The sequence below is a fragment of the Euprymna scolopes genome, chromosome 44 (genome assembly GCF_053919585.1).
Source record: "Euprymna scolopes isolate OS-2025 chromosome 44, ASM5391958v1, whole genome shotgun sequence".
NCBI lineage: Eukaryota > Metazoa > Mollusca > Cephalopoda > Sepiida > Sepiolidae > Euprymna > Euprymna scolopes.
In genome coordinates this window covers 43,797,094-43,816,623 of record NC_136525.1, presented here as the reverse complement: position 1 = coordinate 43,816,623, position 19,530 = coordinate 43,797,094, and the positions used below count along the sequence as shown (strand labels likewise).

At 34.2% G+C, this 19,530-nt stretch overlaps 1 protein-coding gene across 2 annotated transcripts in view; it reads right to left on the bottom strand.

The window, feature by feature from the left end:
- The window catches only part of LOC145268823 (uncharacterized), a 212,281-nt gene that overhangs the window by 116,314 nt on the left and 76,437 nt on the right, over window positions 1-19,530 (bottom strand). For both annotated transcript variants that reach the window (XM_080124466.1, XM_080124465.1), the window contains exons 13-14: window positions 14,845-14,937; window positions 814-909 (exon numbers count right to left, since the gene is read on the bottom strand). In XM_080124466.1, coding sequence (XP_079980592.1) covers window positions 814-909; window positions 14,845-14,937 — 189 coding nt within the window. The remainder of the gene's footprint in view (window positions 1-813; window positions 910-14,844; window positions 14,938-19,530) is intronic.

Below are 19,530 nucleotides of genomic sequence, written 5' to 3'. Positions count from 1 at the left end.
GTTATTGCGTGTACAGGTGGGGAAAATTACTGACAGTGGTTTCAGCTAGACGGGTGTTCATTGTGAAAGATTGGCAAGGGTAGACCAGAGATTGGAGCTCAGACGATAATGTAGCTAGTCGAGTGTTTTTGTGACAGTTTTGATAGAAGGGGGAACCATAGATTGGAGCTCAGTCGAGCATTTGCAATGAAAATAATGATAGAGCAGAGGCAGGCTTGCAACGTCTCTTCTGTGGGAAAGAGGTTGCAGGGAAGGTTTCGAAGCCGGTTTTGAACTCTATCAAGGCTGGATAGGTTGTGCAAAGCAGCTCCTGCCCAGATGTGGCAACAGTATTCCATTTTAGGACGTACCTGGCTCTTATACATAGAGGATTGCAGCAGCAGTAAGATAGCTGCTAGAGTGGTGGAGTGATCCAACCATTTTTCCAGCTATCTTGGCAACAGATTTGATGTATGTGTTCCATTTCAGATCAGGAGTGAAGGTCAGTCCAAGAAGCTTGTCAAGACCTGGAGCTTCTCAAAGATGAGAGGCATTTTTTTAATTGGGGTGTGATGGGGATCAGAGTGATTATGATGAAAGGAAAGAAGCTTTGTTTTCGATGCATTAAAATTAACCAGCCACCTTTTTCTCCATTACACCACATTCTCAAGATCAAGATTGTCATTGCTGAGACCATTCAGCTTAAAAACATTCGCCAACAAACCTTGATCTTCGACAACTAGATGTTAGGGTTAGAGTTTGTTGCGTACAACTTGTCATGGAACGAGCTTAAAACACACAAGCCATTTTTGGGGTAGATCATCAATCACATACCTCATATTTACCGATGTTGCGGAAGAAGGAAGCAGTTTGCTGTAATTGACTGACTGGAGAACCAAGAGAATCTTCACTGTCTTCGGAGGGACTCGCCTAAAAGAAGAAAAAACAAAAATGTAGTTTGCTTATAAAATTTCAAATGTATTGCAATATTTTTGAGCTAATGAGGAGTATGGTCCTTCACAGTTGGGGGATTCTATTTATAAACGATGCTGCTAGGAACTGACGAATCGAATTAATTCACGTTCTGCTACCAACCAATCAGAAACCAGAATCGCTCCATAAAAATTCAACCTTTTTCTTTAGCAACCTCGCATTTGTTTTCTTCGTGTCAACATGAGAAGAATCTTTTGCTCTGTGGCTTCCAACTAAAGAGCTGTTTAATGAGAACCAGTCACCTCCAGGACTTGTATAGAACAACTAACTATCAGAAATTGTTCTGAAACTAAACTGTGGCTTACAACTCAAGAAAATGTGAACCTATTAAAATGTAATTTAAATATACAAAAATATGACGTTCGTGAAAATGACTAAAATCAGTCCGAACCGAGCACCAAAGTATCTTCCACATGCGGGGAACCTGTGGGAAGATTCTTTAACAAATGTGCTGACTGCTCTGCCTTTTCAATTTTTATTTTTTTTTCATCTTTTTCTTCTAAGGGGTGAGGCATCCAATTAGATGTCTAACATTTACACCTATTTTAGTGAGTCCAACCAAGAGATCTTTTTAGTATTCTAGCCGCCCCTTACAGTGCAATCGTTTGTATTTCACTTGCACCTGGTTCACTGGGTAGTATGTTTCCTCTCATGTTCTTCAACGTGTGTAGATTCAGCAATCCTGGCCCCTTTGTGGTTTGCAGTATGCCAGAGATTGTTGGGGCAAGGTTTTCTAATGGGTTGGGATACAAACCAAACAGAGACACTTTCAAGTTATCCTTGAACTATTTCCACTGTCCTATGGCTCTTTTTCTCTCGGACAGCTCACTGTAAAAGTAGCTGTTTTGGGAGTCTTGCATTTGGTATGCAGCATATATGACTTGACTTGGTATACCTTGTCTTGCTACTTAATAATATACATTTACTAGCAAGGAGATCCGATGTTGTCAGAGATTGAATGAGGATCAACAAATGAGCCACACTTCCAACAGTTTTATTGTTATTGAAAAATCAATGAAAATCCTCATTTTTCAATCAAATCGAGTGATTGCTTACTCTAGTCGGGGATCACCCCATGGTGCACCACGAGAAGCTTCACACGCCTCCCTGCAGTGATGTGGTCCACCATACATTGTAGTCTACATCGCACTGTAGAGAACTTACTGTTGATTTTATACAATTTTTAAATAATGGCTTTAATTAAAGTTTTAAATGCAAAAGTCAAGTATCATAGTTCAATTGTGCTCTAAACAGAAACAAATGTGCCCCTGTCTTATCAAAGAACTTACTGTTGATTTTACACACCAGACCCTTCTGCCTGTGCGGTGATAAAACTTCCCGAATGCACTTGTGATGTTAGGCTGTATATGGATGTCAAAATCGGACTGTCCTTTTTTTTTTTTTTTTAATTGGATTTTTTCAGTTATCCATATTTGATACTTATTGGAGGCATTCTGATACAAAACCTATATAAGAACACTCCCACACATATAAAGTACATTTGTATAAAATTTAAAAAAATTGGCCCAGCCGTTTTGGAGTCCACAGGGAACAAACTCAGACATAGAAACACACACATACATAGTTAAATGTTGAGACATTATGTTGAACAAAGATGGTGGCATAGTTCAGATCAGATCCTGAGTGTAATTGGCAGTAACCAAGATGGCAGCCAAGAATCAAATGCGGTCCATGACGTAGTTAACGGCGAACTGATTGAATCCAAAATTCGACAATTTTTATAGTAACTTTGGAAGGTTTTCATTGGTTGGTTAGCACAGCCAGTGGTTATAAAAATGATTGGCGAATTCATTGGTCTCATACCCCCCCCCCACTAGGAGTCAAAAACAGTTTACACATACATACATACAAAGTTCCTTTTATATATAAGTAGAGATAGCACAAATATGTGCACTTTGCACTAAGTCGTATGCAATGCCTACCAATGATGAATTGTTTATGGGAAATATATCTGACTCTGGGTTTGACCAACCAGAATTTACTTTTATGTTAACAGATTGACTGACTGATTTTGCTTTATGGTATATCAACAATTGTGTTGCTGACATTGGTAAGTTTGTAAATTAGAAAGAATTCACTTTATTAAATTACTGTAAACATGTGTAATGCTGATAATTGATATCTTTGCAAGTAGATTTGAGAAGTTTTATTACCACAGAAGCAGAAAGGCCTGACTTATAAAATCAACTGTAGGTTCTTTGATTTTGCATTCAAAATGGATGTTTCTCTGTAGGGCTCAATTGAAGCATGATACTTGACTTCTGCATTTCAGACTTTAATCCAAGCCGCTATATAAAAATAATTTTATAAAATCAACAGTAGGTTCTCTACAGTGCAATGTAGACTGAAATGTACTGTGGACTAGGTCACTGCAGGGAGGAACGTGAAGCTTCCTCCCGGTGCACTGTGATAGGTCTCCAACTAGAGCAAGCAATCAATCGATTTGATTGATTGACAAATGGGTGATTTCACCGATTTTGATGACACTAGAAATATGGGTGTGTGAAACATTCGTTCATAAGATTTTAATTTCGGGAACGTCGGGTCTCCCTGCTAGTACTTGTTAAAACTTTTCTACTTTAGGTTAATTAAAATAATTAAGGAACCCTAATATTTCATATATATATATATATATATATATATATTAGCATTTCAGCCCAGCGTTGCCCGGGTGTTTGGAGGTGTATGTTGAGCAAAAAAAAAAAAAAAAAGTTAGAAAGGCAGGCTCAAACCCGTACGGTGAAGGAGGAAAAGAATGAGAAAAAAATGTGACGTCTTTGCTGTTATGACCACCGTCAAACCGGGAGTGACGTAGGTTTTAATTAAGGCTAGACAATCGAAAAGAGGGGGATGACTTTCAAAAATATCCTTGAAAAAAGCAATCCCCCTCCCTGTAGAAAAGTGCCCAGTTGAGGGTGAAGAAATTAATGTTTTTAGCCATTTTTTCGGTAGTTTTCGTCTGAAGGATCGAGCTTCAAACGATACTGATCTTGTGAAAATCCGTCGCCTCTGTCGAAAGTTTTAGGCAGACATGCAAACATACGTACATACATTTGTATATTGATAGCTCCGATTTTCAAACCAAACCGATTAAAAAGCTTGCCTATCTCTGAATACTCTTTATGTAAAATTTCAAATGTTTAGACCAGAAATTGTCTGAGTAATTTGGTAGAGACCGCAGAGGTCAAATTGTTTTTAACTTTGATCCCTATTATGACCCCTTAACATTTATTTTTTGGGCTCAAATCAAGTTATTAAGTTAGATCCATGTCCAAGGAACCTATATCTAAAATTTCAATTGTTTATATCCAAAATTGGTGGAGGAGTTTGGTAGAGTTCTCAACGGTCAAATCGTTGAACTTTGACCCCTTTACAGCCAAATTTCTGGCCGAAAACGGATTACAAAGATTTTCCTAAATCTCAGTAACCTGTATATCAAATTTCGTGTCTGTAGACTTAAAATTGACAGAGTTATTGCGTAGAGAAATGTACACACACACACACACACACAGACAGACATGTTCACTTTTATTGATATAATTAGTATATTTCAGGAATTTTAGATTACCATAAAAATCAGAATATGTTCAAATTTTTATTCTACGATTGCTAAAAATAAAATTTAATCACCAACCAAATTCTGATCAACAGTGATGGCTCGTGCCTGAAATTAGTGGGGGTGCTGCTTCAAAAATTTTACGTATTTTTTTTTTATATCGTGTAAAGGAATTCGAATATATAAATAAATATTTAATCAAATAATAAACAAACATTCAAATAAATATTCAATTCTATAACAAAGACAAATAATCAATCAGAAATGGATAATACGCAAAAACTTTTTTATTAAAAAGATTTTTTAAAATTATGTACACTTTACAGAATAAAAATAATATATATATTTATTCTTTTTAAACTTTTCAGATTAAATAAAAGTTTGCGTTTTTTTTTGTTTTTTGCAAACAAACGAAAAACATTTAAAAAAAATAACTTATTTTTTATAAAAACAAAAAAGAAAAACTTTGAAATTTACCTGCCTCCCTACGAGGGTTAATTTAGGAGTTTACTATTTGAAAATAGCGTTTTATTTAATAGTTTTATTTACAAAATTTATTTTTAAAGATGTATTTATAACAAAACGTATTTGTAAATAAAATGCAAAATAAAAAAGTTTACATTTTTATATAGTGAGCAAACAAACAAAAATATTTAAAGATACAAAATTTTATTTACAAATCTTTTGACAACTTGCTTTTTATATAAAAAGAACAAACTTGGCTATTTACTGACCTTCCCATGCCGGTAAAGATCGACATAAAGTGAAGATTTATTATAAGAAAATAGGATGTCATTATAAAACATCGAATTTTAATGTAGCTTTCTTCCCCAAAAAACAAAAAAATTTAAATTGTCTCAGTCCAGAAGGATTTCTAATTACTTTTTTTAATGCGTATTATCTGACCCATCTACTAACAAATTCAATGTAAAGTTTAAAAATGCATAATTATAAAAAACTGTTTTTTTTTTTTTTTACTTACAAACACATTTTAATTAAAAAATCTTGTGTAAAAAATCCATTTTTCAAAGTGTAAAACTTCTAACATTGTCCTTGTCGGAGGCAAATAAATGCTAATTTTTTTATATCTAAAACATACACGTTAAAAAGATTTCTAACTAAAATGTATTTTCAACATAAACTGTTTCTTCGCTTTTTTGCTTCTAGAAAAAATGTAAACAGTTTTTTTTGTAAAGTTTAGTTGTTGCAAAATAAATAGCATTTAAAACTACTTTAAAGAAACAAACAAAAAGGCAGGTAGATGGAAAAGTAACTTTATTTTTATGGTAAGATTTATTTATTGTATATTTGGTTTTTACTCTTGGCCGCGTGTTAGCTTCACTGCTAAATTCCCGAATACTTTTAATAAATAAAAATAAACAGTTTCTGCATATTATATATTTCCGTCTGCTACCGACTTAAATCGCAACGCTAAAAGTGTGCGTATTTAAAAAAAAAAATAGCACAATATTTTATGTACAAGAACACGTTATGTGCAGATTTTAATAATAATTTTTAAAAATATAAGTAAACCTACTTTCTTTTTTCAATAACAATGTTATCATATCTATACAGGCGCACACTCTAAGCAAACAACGAATTTCACGACACGGAACTGCGCCAATCGACAGTTCTTCAAGAGGCTTTCATCGGCTGCCTAAAGCGTCTAATCCGTGCATGCGTACAAGAGAATTTCATTAAGAAAGTGTAACTGTGAATTTCACAGCTCCAAGCAAGTTTTATTTTTGTTATTATATGCATTTGGAGATACCGACATTAAAGTTAATGATTTCATAATGTACACATAGAAAAAAAAAATAAATAAATAATAATAATAAACAAACGTATTATTTTTAATTTTATCATTAATATTGTGTAGAAATAACTTGGGGGTGCTGCAGTCCCACAGCCCCATGCACGAGCCGTCACTGCTGATCAAATCAATAAAATGACAAAAAAATTATGTTCACATTTGCAGAAAACGATTTGAAAATAAAATATAAATTGAATACAAAACAAAGAAATTCACGTAATCATTACTATTACAAAAGTGTAGTATCTGTGTAGTATTATATTAGCGTGCCAGGGCAATGCCAGATAATCCTGATCGATTATTATTAATTTTTTTTTTAATTACATTTTCACCCCAAACAAGGCAAATTGCCACTTTGGTGTAGGGGGCTACTATCAGGGGCAACAACTACTGGGGTACTATGTAGGGATTTGGGCAGCAAGATGTCGGTTCATGTTACACTTGAACTTCTGCACGTCAGTACTGTTGGGGAAGCAGGGACCTGGAATGGAATTCCAAAGTCTAGCGGTTCTGGGGAAGAAACTATTGGAGTAGAAAGATCTTATACATCTAGGGATCTCTACAGTGTGGGGGTGGGATTTAGCAGCCTGTCGGGTTTGTCGAGGGTGCTCACGTCGTGGGGGCACAAAGGGTGGAACGATAAAATTTTCGTCCTAGAAAAGACAACACGATTCCATTTCCATTTGATGAAAATCAGTTTTCTTTTTTTGTTGCAGACCATCTACTAGTTGGCCAGTTGTGTACAAATCCCAAGAGCGATAGGAGCCTTCTATTATGTTTGAAAGTGACACAATGTTCAACGAGTGAGATCGGAGATATGCCGCTATACAACTCATGCTCTCTACCAACCCAAGTTATTACAACAGGACCATTGCCGACACCCTCAAAATGTATTACTGGATTGCCATGAATAACAGTGATGTGATGAAAACAAGTTTCCTTCCTCGCCCGACCTGAATCCGCTGGACTATTTCGTTTCGTCATACATCGAAAACATCACCAACATGACCTCCCACAATACCAAAGCCAGCCTGATTGTCGCCATCCGTCGAATATTTGCCGAGCTCCTGCCGGTACTTGTGGAAAAGGCATGCTCCCAGTTCCAATCCATATCGAGACGGTGATCGAGGCTGAAGATGGCTACATTGAATAAATATCAGCTCTACTACATAGTTAAATTACCTGAATGAAATTTTTTTTCAATAAAAGTTTTAAAATAAAGCTGTAGTGTTGTTTTCTTTAGGGCGCCAAATTTATCGTTTCATCTTGTTAAATGTTATGTAGAGGAAAATATTCAGAGAAAATGTTTTAATAAAAAGGAATGTTATAGAGGTTAGGAATTTTAACTGACAATTTTTAGATAAACAAAATATGGACAATTTGCATCAGATGATTTTTTTTTCTTTTACAAGGAGGTCACCACTTATCAAGGCCTGGAAGCCACTCAGGGATAAGGGTTATTGCATGTACAGTATGTTGTACGTTAGTGCTGAGATTTCATAAAGTGTCTACTTAAGGGGGCGGTTCATCAGGAATTTGTTTACGTTGGATTTGAAGACATCCAAGTTGTAGTCAGGTGGGAAACAGGCAGACGGAACAGAGTTCCACTGGCGTGCTGTTCTAAGAAAGAAGCTGTGTTCATGGAATCTACGTTTTGATTTAGGCACAGATAGAGAGTGGAGAAAATTTTTGACAGTGGCTTCAGCTAGACGGGTGTTTTTCTTAAAAGATTGGCGAGGAGGGACCAGAGACTGGAGCTCAGACGAGCACTTGCCATGGAAATAACGGTAAAACAAAGACAGGCTCGCAACGTCTCTTCTGTGGGAGAGAAGTTGTAGGGAAGAGAAAAGGGCATCCCCCACTAAGCCACGAAGTCTATTTTGTACTCTGTCAAGGCAGGATAGGTTATTTTTAGCAGCTCCTGCCCAGATATGGCAGCAGTATTCTATCCTTGGACATACTTGGCTTTTATATAGATAGAGAATTGCATTAGTAGTGAGATATCTTTTGTGGTTATGTGTAGTATCTGCTCTGGGAAAACATACTATTACTGACATAAATTTATCTTAAAAGGAGATACAATTGGGAAATTATTCCAAAACAATTTATTTTATTTTACTTACACACAAAAATTAAATATCACAAAGGGGAGGCATCAGGATTTTAGAAATGCCTAGGTGGGGCATGGCCCAAAATAGGTTGGGAACCACCGAGCTAGACGAATGTTTTTTGTGAAAGTCAAGACAGGGTGGGGGACTATAGATTGAAGCTCAGACAAGCACTTGTGATGAAAATAATGATAATTTGTGTTAAAAAATTAAACTTTTAATAGAAAATATAAGCATATAAATTTTCTGTAAATATTGTGCATATGAATGATAGACATTACATATGAATGGTAGACTTTACAGATGATAGATGCTTGGCAAAAAGAAAAGGGAGGAGAGAACCATAGAGAATTAAAAATGTCTCTGCCTGGAGTCCGGCCACCCAAGAGAGGTTTTGTAACAAAGTGCAAATGCACATATAGCAGCAGCAGCTGTATGACAGCCAACGTATGCAAATAACCGAACTGTGTGCAAGAGGATGTCACAGCAAGGAAGAAAGGAAAAAAATGGGTGCTTCTACACTATTGGGACAAAATTTTGTAGTCGATAAATAGAGTTTTCAGATAAAAAACAATGGTTTCAACTGATTTTTTTTTGTCGATTCTAATAAATTACAATGGTAGCTTCCAAATTATGCAGTCGAAATTACCTGAATTTTACTGAATTATTAAAAAAAAGCAACTTTAATCATGATAGCAGGTGAAAAATTGCGGCCATCTTGTTTAAATCAAAATAGAAAATTACTTCCTTTTTGAATGCTCCTGTATCTTATGATCGTTTTCATCAAATTCTATTTTTTTTTTTTTTTTGATAAATAATTTTCTACCTTATCGATTTTCGTAATTTTTGGATATAATCATCTTAAAAATACGAGAAATACGTAGATAACATTGTTTTAATGTGAAATTCAGTTTTACGATTTCTGAAATTTCGTGTAGAAAGAAAAAAAAAGAAAACTGTGGCCAGAGAGGACAGAAATAGATGTGTTACACACGTGATCCGAGAACACCAGGGAAAAACCAGTCCTAAACATGGCCAGACAAAGAGAGAGTACCATGTATTTGACACGCAGAGTCTTAAGTACATTGGAGTAAATGACGACTTTTAAACAAGAGATATGGAGTGTTGAGGAACGTTGTTAACTATTCTGTACTTTTACTTAATAATCTAATAAATTAATAAAAGCTAATACAAAAGTTGGTGAACCAGAAGAGTACCAGACTCAAGAGTCAGCAAACGGTGTTCAGTCAGATTCAGTTCCTGATATTATGCTTTATGATATAACTTCCAATGAATGTTGAGTTTCACAAATTTGTTAATTTATTTATTATTTAAATTTAATTCATTATTTAAATTAAATTTATTTTATAAATTAAATTTATTTTATAAATTAAATTTATTTTATAAATTAAATTTATTTTATAAATTAAATTTATTTTATAAATTAAATTTATTTTATAAATTAAATTTATTTTATAAATTAAATTTATTTTATGAATTAAATTTATTTTATAAATTAAATTTATTTTATAAATTAAATTTATTATTTAAATTAAATTTATTATTTAAATTAAATTTATTATTTAAATTAAATTTATTATTTAAATTAAATTTATTATTTAACTTAAATTTATTTTATAAATTAAATTTATTTTATAAATAAAATTTATTTTATAAATTAAATTTATTATTCACTTTACAATAATAGAAAGTGGACTTTGGATTTACTTTTGCCAGACTCGTAACTTTTACTTTCGCTTCCCTTATTTTATCCTTTAGTCCTCACATTCCAGGAGCAATGTTTCTGACAAAGGGGAAAGAATTGCTGTTTCCTGGGTCAGAATCTATTCCATGTAACACTTATTGTTGGCAAGTTTTTGACATTGAGATAGTATTTTTTTTTTTTTGCTCTTTAGGTCCATGGCTTCATGCCTTGTCTGGAGTGATTTCCATAAAAAGTTGTTAGGTGAAAGTACAGAATAATTACTGTGTTCATCCCCATGCTAAGAATGGTTTTCTAAATAATGACATTATTTCAGCATAGTCTGTAAACTGTTAGACTAGTGTAAACCCTCTATCAAAAAAAAAAAAAAAAAAAAAAGGTGTGGGGGGGGTCCTTATTTACAATTCAACCTAATTATAAAGAAAATCATTTTTAAACTATCTAAAGTGATTAATTTAAACTATCTAAAGTGATTAATTTGAAATTAGTAGCACACAAAGTTGATTTTACAAGTTTGAATTATTGTGGACTTATCTGCTATCGTTTTTGTTTGTTTTTTTTTCAAGATGGCGATGCAAGAGTCGTATTTTGCTTACTTGTTTTCCAAGTTAAAAATAAAACAACTATAATTTTTGTGATTCTTGGAGTATGATATATTCGTTCTATGACCGGTAATAATGACTTTTATGTACTCTTTGTATTGTTTTTTTTTTTTTTTTTTTAATTAGGTGTAATTTTAAATAAGAATAAAAAAAAAAATTAATTTTAAATTATGCTTCGCCAGTGTTTTTTTTCTTTTTTTTTTTGTTTTTTTTAATAATTTGTGTCGGTAATAGTAATTCATTCTTCATTGATATTTTCATCAATTTGATCCATCTAACCGTGAAAGTTACAATAAAAATCCATATTTCCAACAGCCAAAAATAAAATAGCAAGGCAAACCGGGCAAATTAAGTGCAAGCAAAACAGAAAAAAAAAAAAAAAAAAAAAAAGAGAGAGATTTTTAACATGCAAAAAATAAAAACAATTTAAAAAAAAAAATAAAAAAATAAAAAAAAAGATTTTTAACATGCAAAAAAAAATAAATAAATAAAATAAAAAAAAATACTAAAATAAATAAAAAACAGTCTTCCACTCCATAATAAAAACCAACGTGTGTTTATTTGTTTTATATATACACTAGCATGCCACCTGGTGTTGCTCGGTTTTCAAATATGCTCAAATATATTTTAATTCATGCAGATTTCGTATTATTTCTATTGATTATTATATTGTACCCAATATATTGTAGTAATTTCAGAAGTTTGAAACAAAAAATATGACTCGGTTGTCATCAGCTAGAATTGAAACCAAAACACCTAGCATTGAGGAGGGGGAGGTCCATCCTCCCAGGTTTTATCTTCTTGCTCTTTAGGAAAGAGTGAACTTATTGCGGAGATGTCCCTACCAGCTGGTGGAGTTGCTCAGGCATTTTTTTTTCTTGTTAGCTAGAGGACTCTTCCTCTTTTTAAATCTCACTTTCCAGAACTTAGGTCACATTTAAAAAAAAAAAAATTTTTTTTATAGAAGTGGTCACAATTTATCAAGGCCCCAAGGCCACTTGGAGATAACGGTTAATCGTTATATGGTAGTCATCAGGACCACAGTGTAGTAATCAGCTCAGAAAGAATTTATGTTGGACTTGAATATGACCATATTGTAGTCAGCTGGAAAGCAGACCAACAGAACAGAGTTCCACAGGCGGGTAGTTCTAGGAAAGAAGCTTTATTAATAGAATCCATGTTTAGATTTATGCACAGATATAGAGTAGGGAAAATTTTTGATAGTGGTTGTAGCTAGATGAGTGGGGGGTTTTTTTTTGTCAAAGTTCGGCAAGATTTCAGCTCAGATGAGCACTTGCATGCTAGCAACATCATTTCTGTTCTGTGGGAAAAAGGTTGCAGGGAAGAGAAAAGGGCATCAACCACCAGGTTTCGAAGCTGGTTTTGAACTCTTTTAAAGTAGGATAGGATGTTTCGAGCAACTCCTGCCCAGATGTGGCAACAGTACTCCATCCTAGGACGTACTTGGGTCTTATACAAGTAAAGAATCGCATCGGCAGCGAGATATCTACTGGAGCGGTAAAATGATCCAACAATTTTTCCGGCAATCTTGGCAAGAAATTTAATGTACGTGTTCCATTTCAGGTAAAGAGTGAAGGTGAGACCCAGAAGCTTTTCAAAGAATGGTGCTTCACAAGATGAAGGCCACTCATTTTAATTGAGGCCAGATGAGGGGGGGGTCAACTTCCTGATGTTTGAGGTCTTATCATACGAGCTAATGAACCTGCTATTTGGAGTCAAAGAAATTATGGTGTTTCTATAGTAATTGAGTGCTCTTCCTCTAGGGTGATTGCTTTTCGAATCCTGCTTTCCCGACTTTGTGTCACATCTTACCACTGTAAGGGGAGACTTTATCGAAGCAACATTCACCAAGGATAAGTTGAGGTGGCTCTTCCTACAAAACACACAGTATCCTGGATGAATGCAGATCACGCATGACAGTCTTCAGCAGTAAAGATAGTGATGGACAGCTAGGCTCTGGACCAGCAGTGAACATGGTTCGACCTCGGTTTGGATGGTGTCTAACCATATCTTCAGCTGGCCTCCCAGGCATCTTCTAGCCGATGGCATCCAAGTCATATCTTTTTTTAAACTTTTGAAATCATTACTATATATTGGGTATAATATAATAATCAATGGCATATTGGTTTTATAATAATAAATACAAAATCTGCATGAATTAAAATATATTCAGTGTATTTTAAGATCGGGTCATGCCAGGACAGGGAGAGGCACTACTATATTATATGTATATATATATGTATGTATATATATATATATATATATATATATATATATGTATAGAGAGAGAGAGAGAATATAATTGTAGAGAGAATATAATTATAATTACATTGAGATTCTTAAATAAGGATTGGTATATATTATAAGAAAGTATATTTCTACAGATATATATATATACTCTTCAGAATAAAAAATTATCTAACAATCAACTGGTATGGAAACCTTCGATTATAAGTTTTACAAGATATTACTGGCAGTAATATTCTACAAGTATATATATATATATATATATATATATATATATATATATGAGTCTGATAGACTCTTTTCTGGTGGTTAAATAAGCCAAATTATGGGATGGACGTCTTTTAATCATATGTCAATTATTAAACTTAACTTGACTTGAGGTGACATTCACCTAAAACGAGTTAAGCCAACTCCTTCTATACAACACACACATCTAGATGAATGCAGATTACACTCAATGGTCCGCAGCAGTGAAGAATGATCAGCAGCCAGTCCTGGATCCAGCGACAAACACCTTAGATCTGTAGACCAGAGCTAGGTTTGACATCGCCTTTAATGGTATGTAATGTCCTCAATTTGCCTCCCAAGCATCGTTGCCAATCACAGAGTGACTAAACCAACAAAGTCTCCTCTTTAAAAGAGTTTGGTCAATTAGGATGATCCTGCATTGTGTCCATTTGAGTATTGGAATACGCGAGGGCAGGGAAATAAATAACTATTAAGTGATTACCATCTGAGCCAACAAACCTACTACTGTAATATGGCCGCTATATGCAAATACCGAGTCATGTGCAAAATAACGTCACGGTAAGGAAAAAGAAATAGACTATGAAAAGGAGAGAGAGCGTGCTAGAGAAGACATCACATTATAAAATTGTTTTTATATAACGGCTTGAATTAAAGTCTGAAATGCAAAAGTCAAGTATCATGCTTCAATTGTGCTCTAAGAGGACAGAGGTCAGAGAGAAAGAACACGATCACATTTTATTCGGGGAAAGAACCCAGAAGCAAACGTCATTATTAAAAAAAAAATTTAAAAAAATAAAAAAAATTTTTTTTTTAAATTAAAAAAATTTTTTTTTTTAAATTAAAAAAAAAAAAAAATAAAATAAAAAATAAAAAATAAAAAAAATAAAAATAAAAAAATAAAAAAAAAATAAATTAAAAAATTTTTTAAAAATTAAAAAAAAATTAAAAAAAAAAAAAAGGAGTCGAGTTATTACTTGTCCTATGTTCCTCGCGGCGTACTTTGCTACAACGTGTTGGGTCCCAGGTGTCTACGTGTAAACATGTGTACTACGTTAAACTACTAGAAGTGGAAGAAAATACGATGCTGCTATCGAATTTGAACCAAACTAAACCAACTTTTGCAAAAGTAAACTTAAAACTTAGTCCTCAGTTTAGGGTTTAGAACAAAACCCAAAAACCAAAAAAGAAACCCAATTTGGTTCAAATTCTGTAAAAGCACTGAAATTATATTATTTACTTCTATTTTTAAAGCAAAAACGAACAAACAAAAAAAAAAACGTACATACCAAAAAAATGAACGGTGCCAATACCAAAAGTCTTTGAGAGGAAGCCAAAAAAGACAGGCTGGTGTCTGGCACTGGGAATCACAACAAAGAATAAAACCAAAACCATGCAATTTTTTTGTTGTTGTTTTGACGACTGACAAAGAGCGACAATAAAAAACTAGTTCTAACAAGAAGAAACAGATTGATGCAGAAATCTAACAGAAAGATTTGTGGGACAGCGCGTGTAGGGGGCAGGAAAGAATCTACCTCCAAAGGCATCACCAGGTACTGATAGCCATGTAAAGCCAGTAATTTGCGGTTGGAGGTGTTATCGTCTTCAAAACACCAGCGGAACACAGCCTGAAAAAAAAAAAAAAGACAGAAATTACATTATTCAGATTATTTTTTACTAATGTAGAAGCATCGGTATAACGGTAGAAGCATCGGTGTAACGGTAGAAGCATCGGTGTAACGGTAGAAGCATCGGTATAATGATAAATTTGAAAATCTGTTATGAAACAACACTATGCAGGAAAAAGACAATTTTTATTACATCTTTCACCCCAAACAAGGCAAAGTGTCACTTTGATGTAGGGGGTACTATCAGGGACATAAGTTGCAGGGATATTATGTAGAGAGTTCACATTAGACTTGAACTTCTGCATGTCAGTACAGTTAGGGAAGCAGGAACCCAGAAAGGGAATTCCAAAGTCTAGCAGTTCTGAAGAAGAAACTTCTTATTTCTAGGGATCTCTACTGTGTAGGGGTGGGACTTTGCTGCTTGTCACGCTTGTTGGGGGTATTTACATCGAGGTACAGCATAATCACTTTGACACACCAGTTTCCGTCAGATCACTGAAGTTAAGCAACGTTAAGCCTGGTTATTACTAAAATGGGTAACCAATTTGGGAATTCCAGGTGCTGTATGTAGGAGGACATCGTCACTTCGCTGCAAGAGTTGCAAAAACCAAACAGGAATATACTTGTGAATTTCGTACTCCCATGAGACTTCCTCCTTCGGAGTAAGCCGGTTAAATCTGAACAGGGTTAGTGCTGACGCACACACACACTTACATCGGGGGGGGGGTACAAGAGCTTGTAGTTCGTTGGAGCATCCACCATTAAAATACTTGATGAAATATCTCGTCGGTGGGACAGAGGTTGAAGTTTAGATGACAGTTCAGGTCAGCAACTCTTTTGAACCTTGTCCAGGAGCAAGAGACTAGTAGCAGATGCACTAGCCAAAATGTGATAATACTCCATACATAGGCTCGCAACGTCTCTTCTGTGGGAGAGAGGTTGCAAGGAAGAGAAAAGGGCATCCCTCACTAAGTCACAAAGTCTATTTTGTACTCTGTCAAGGCAGGATAGGCTGTTTTTAGCAGCTCCTGCCCAGATGTGGCAGCAGTACTCCATCCTTGGACGTACTTGGCTTTTATATAGATAAATAATTGCATCAGCAGTGAGATATCTTCTGGAGCGGTAGAAGGATCCCACCATCTTTCCAGCGACCTTGGCAACAGACTTGATGTACATGTTCCATTTCAGATCAAGAGTAAAGGCCAATCCCAGAAGCTTGTCAAAACATGAGGCCTCCCCAAAATGAGAGCCATCCATTTCAATCGATGCCAGATATCTACCAAGTTCTTGTCCACACCATTCTACTATATGGCTATGAAACCTGGACAATGAGAGCAAATGAGATATTCCAATACAATTACCAATTCTGTACTAAATTTCAAATTCCAATTCATTAGAAATCTCTAAGTATTTAACTATTTTAGCCACACTGAGGAGTCTTGTTAAGGATGGAACATATATGTAAATATTTAAATAATTTTTATTAAAGAACAATCAATTATTCAAGTGTATTCTATGCTATGACGAAGTTGTCTCCCTTGGAAATAGAACACCCTTTAGAAACACATTATTGCCGGTAAAAACAAGAAATAGATTTATTTCTCCTGTTTCATATGGCTATCATGATTGGAGTGTTTGGCTCTTGCCAATCTTGACTAGGGTGTGAGGTTTGAATCTTGCAATCGATGGAATAGTTGAATATGCAGCCACACTGATGAGTCTTGTCAAAGATGGAATATATATGTATGTGAATTAATTATGGAACGATTCCAATATTTTTCAGGTTCTAATACAATTACTGATTCTGTACTAAATTTCAAATTCCAATTTGTAAATCTAAATATTCAACTATAAAATTATTATTTTCCGCCTGATTACCGTAAAATACATCTTAAATGTGCAGACATTTTCTCAAACATAAAAATACACTTTTGAGTGGGAGATGATCTATTGTTTTACTGGTATTTTAAAATCAATAAATATTTATTATTACTACCAGCAGTGGAAGATTTTGTTTTAAACAAAAAAAAAAAAAAAAAAAAAGAAAAAAAAAAAAAGGCAATTAAAGGAATCGTTTTTCGCATCGAAAAGCAGACAAATTTTTCAGATTAATCATCCCAACACCGAACACTAATGTGAATATTAAACTGGAAAAATGAGTTACGAAAGCACGAGATATTCAATGAAAAATGTTACAACTTCAACTTTAAATTAAGCATTTACAGAGTTTATTACATCCGTTAAGTAAATATGGAATTATTGCCATTACTTTAATATTGTAAACAAATATATGGACAATATCTTAATTATATACACATATAATAAAAAAAAAAAAAAGAATCCTATCAAGCAAAGTTATTTTATTCACAAATCTTTACAGATGTTTTCGCAGTTGTGCTATACAATTATTTACAGACTTGTATTCATACAATTTCTCAAAGAACAAGTAATATTTCTTGATACATGTGTTGAAAGCATAAATTGTTTAAAATTGGTGAGTATGAATTCTTTATCCGTTTCAGGAGCGAAATCTATTTCTACTTGCTCTGAAATCACCTGCTAAAAATTTTGATATCAAAAAAGTAAAAAAGTGTGGTATTTATTATACAATATGTTTTTTGCCAAATATTCAATCACTACTGTTTGCGTTGCATTCTTTGTGTTCACTGGCAGCAGTTCATCCCATTTCTGTTCATTCTTGCTACAAAATATTCTCTCTACAACCAACACTTCTTTCAAGACGTTTTTACTGGTTCAATCACACTCTTTATTTTCACCCAGATAATTTTATCCACAAAGATAACCCCTCCTCAAGCTTAGAAAGAGTTTCCACTTCCTGATCATCCAACAAAGTTTCCGCTACCCCATCGTCCGGCAAAGTTATTCTCTTCCAAATCATCTTACGAGGTTTCAAAAAAAAAATAAAAATAAAAAAAATAAATAAATAAAAATCTCGGTCTGCATTTTTTTTTTTTCTTTTTTACAAAACGTTTTTATTACCTTTACTTCCGCACCACTTAAAAAGTTTCTCACTGCCACATGTCCATTTTAGCCTGGTCCGCGTTTCTCTTCCTTCTGACCGCATGCTGGGTACAGCCAGCTCATTCTTGTCTTTGACTTGACACATCCATTCTCTTCAACATGCATGTTGCTTCTCCCCCGAACATATAGTGCATTTTTCTCTCCCGTTTTTTCCTTTCTCTTCTCACGCACATTTCCTAATTTGCATATGCGCATTTTTTGGCTATTGCTCCTGCTGCTAATCTCTTCACAAGCCAGCCATCCTTCGCTACTGCTGCTATTTTCCCCACACGCTCATATGCACTATGTTATTGTTACTACTTGTAGCGGAATTGGCAATAACCGAAATGGACGGAAATAAAGAGCTTACCTCGGATATGTCTGTTGTTGTGTTGCGGGTTGAGGAGAAGAGAGTGAAAGAGAGTTCCAAGATGGCGTCTATGGGTTTTTCTTGGTGTTGACCCCATGCAATTCTCACAGAATCGCGTGTGTTCTCGTGCGATTATGCAAATATATAAAGGCAGGACACTGGGAAGCAGTTAGGCAGTGTCCTGCAGATTGTGTGTAGGTGGTTCTGGCGGTTGGATTGTTCTTTGTGACGAACCACGAATCTGTGAGAAGCGAGTTTTCTTCCGCCTTTTTTTTTTCTGTCTCCTTCTTTCTCTACGGTCATTACAGCCAAGAAATCCCTCTCTTCTAGAGGTGAGCGGTGCAGGGCGAAACTGACTATTTCCTATCTTTGTTACTGATTTTTGCCTACGACATTTTGCTGCACAACTTCTGAACAGTCTGATAAAGAATGGCCTCTAATCTGTAGATTATGTACATAGATGGTAACATTTAATGCTAAGATCAAACTTCTTTCGGTACTTGTACAATGTAATCAAGACATTAAAAAAATGAAAATATTGAAAAAACATGTTTAAATTGTACGTGCCTGTTATGGAATAAAGTTCTCTGAAAAAATTTCACTGAATTTCATCAAGTAGTTTTTGTTATACAGCAAAAAAAAACAATTTGTTATGATATCGAGCAAAAGGTTTGATTTTTAGGAAGAAAAGCTAACTATTAAAGATAGGGAGGGAGTGTCGGCACTTTACATGGAGTTATCTCCCCATGGCGTTTATAACAAAAAATTAAAAAAAAAAAAAAAAAAAAGATGCCTGCCTTCAACGCGCTCTCATAAAAACACGTTTTTCCGCTGTAAAAAAAAAATCAACAAAAAAAAAACAAAAAAAACTACTCAATCAAATTAAGTGAAATTTTTTTTTCAGAGATTTTCAGTTCAAAACGGATACATACAATATAACCTTATTTTGATGCATCTAAAACCAAGCTTCTACTATTATTACATCATCAACGCTTTCATCCCTATCTGGCATTAATTGAAATGAATGGCTCTCGTCTTGGGGAGGTTCCATGTTTTGACAAGCTTCTGGGATTGATCTTTACTCCTAATTTGAACATTTAACACATACATAAAAACATGTTTTTCCGCTGTAAAAAAAAAAAAAAAAAAACTACTCAATCAAATTAGGTGAAATTTTTTTTTTCAGAGATTTTCAGTTCAAA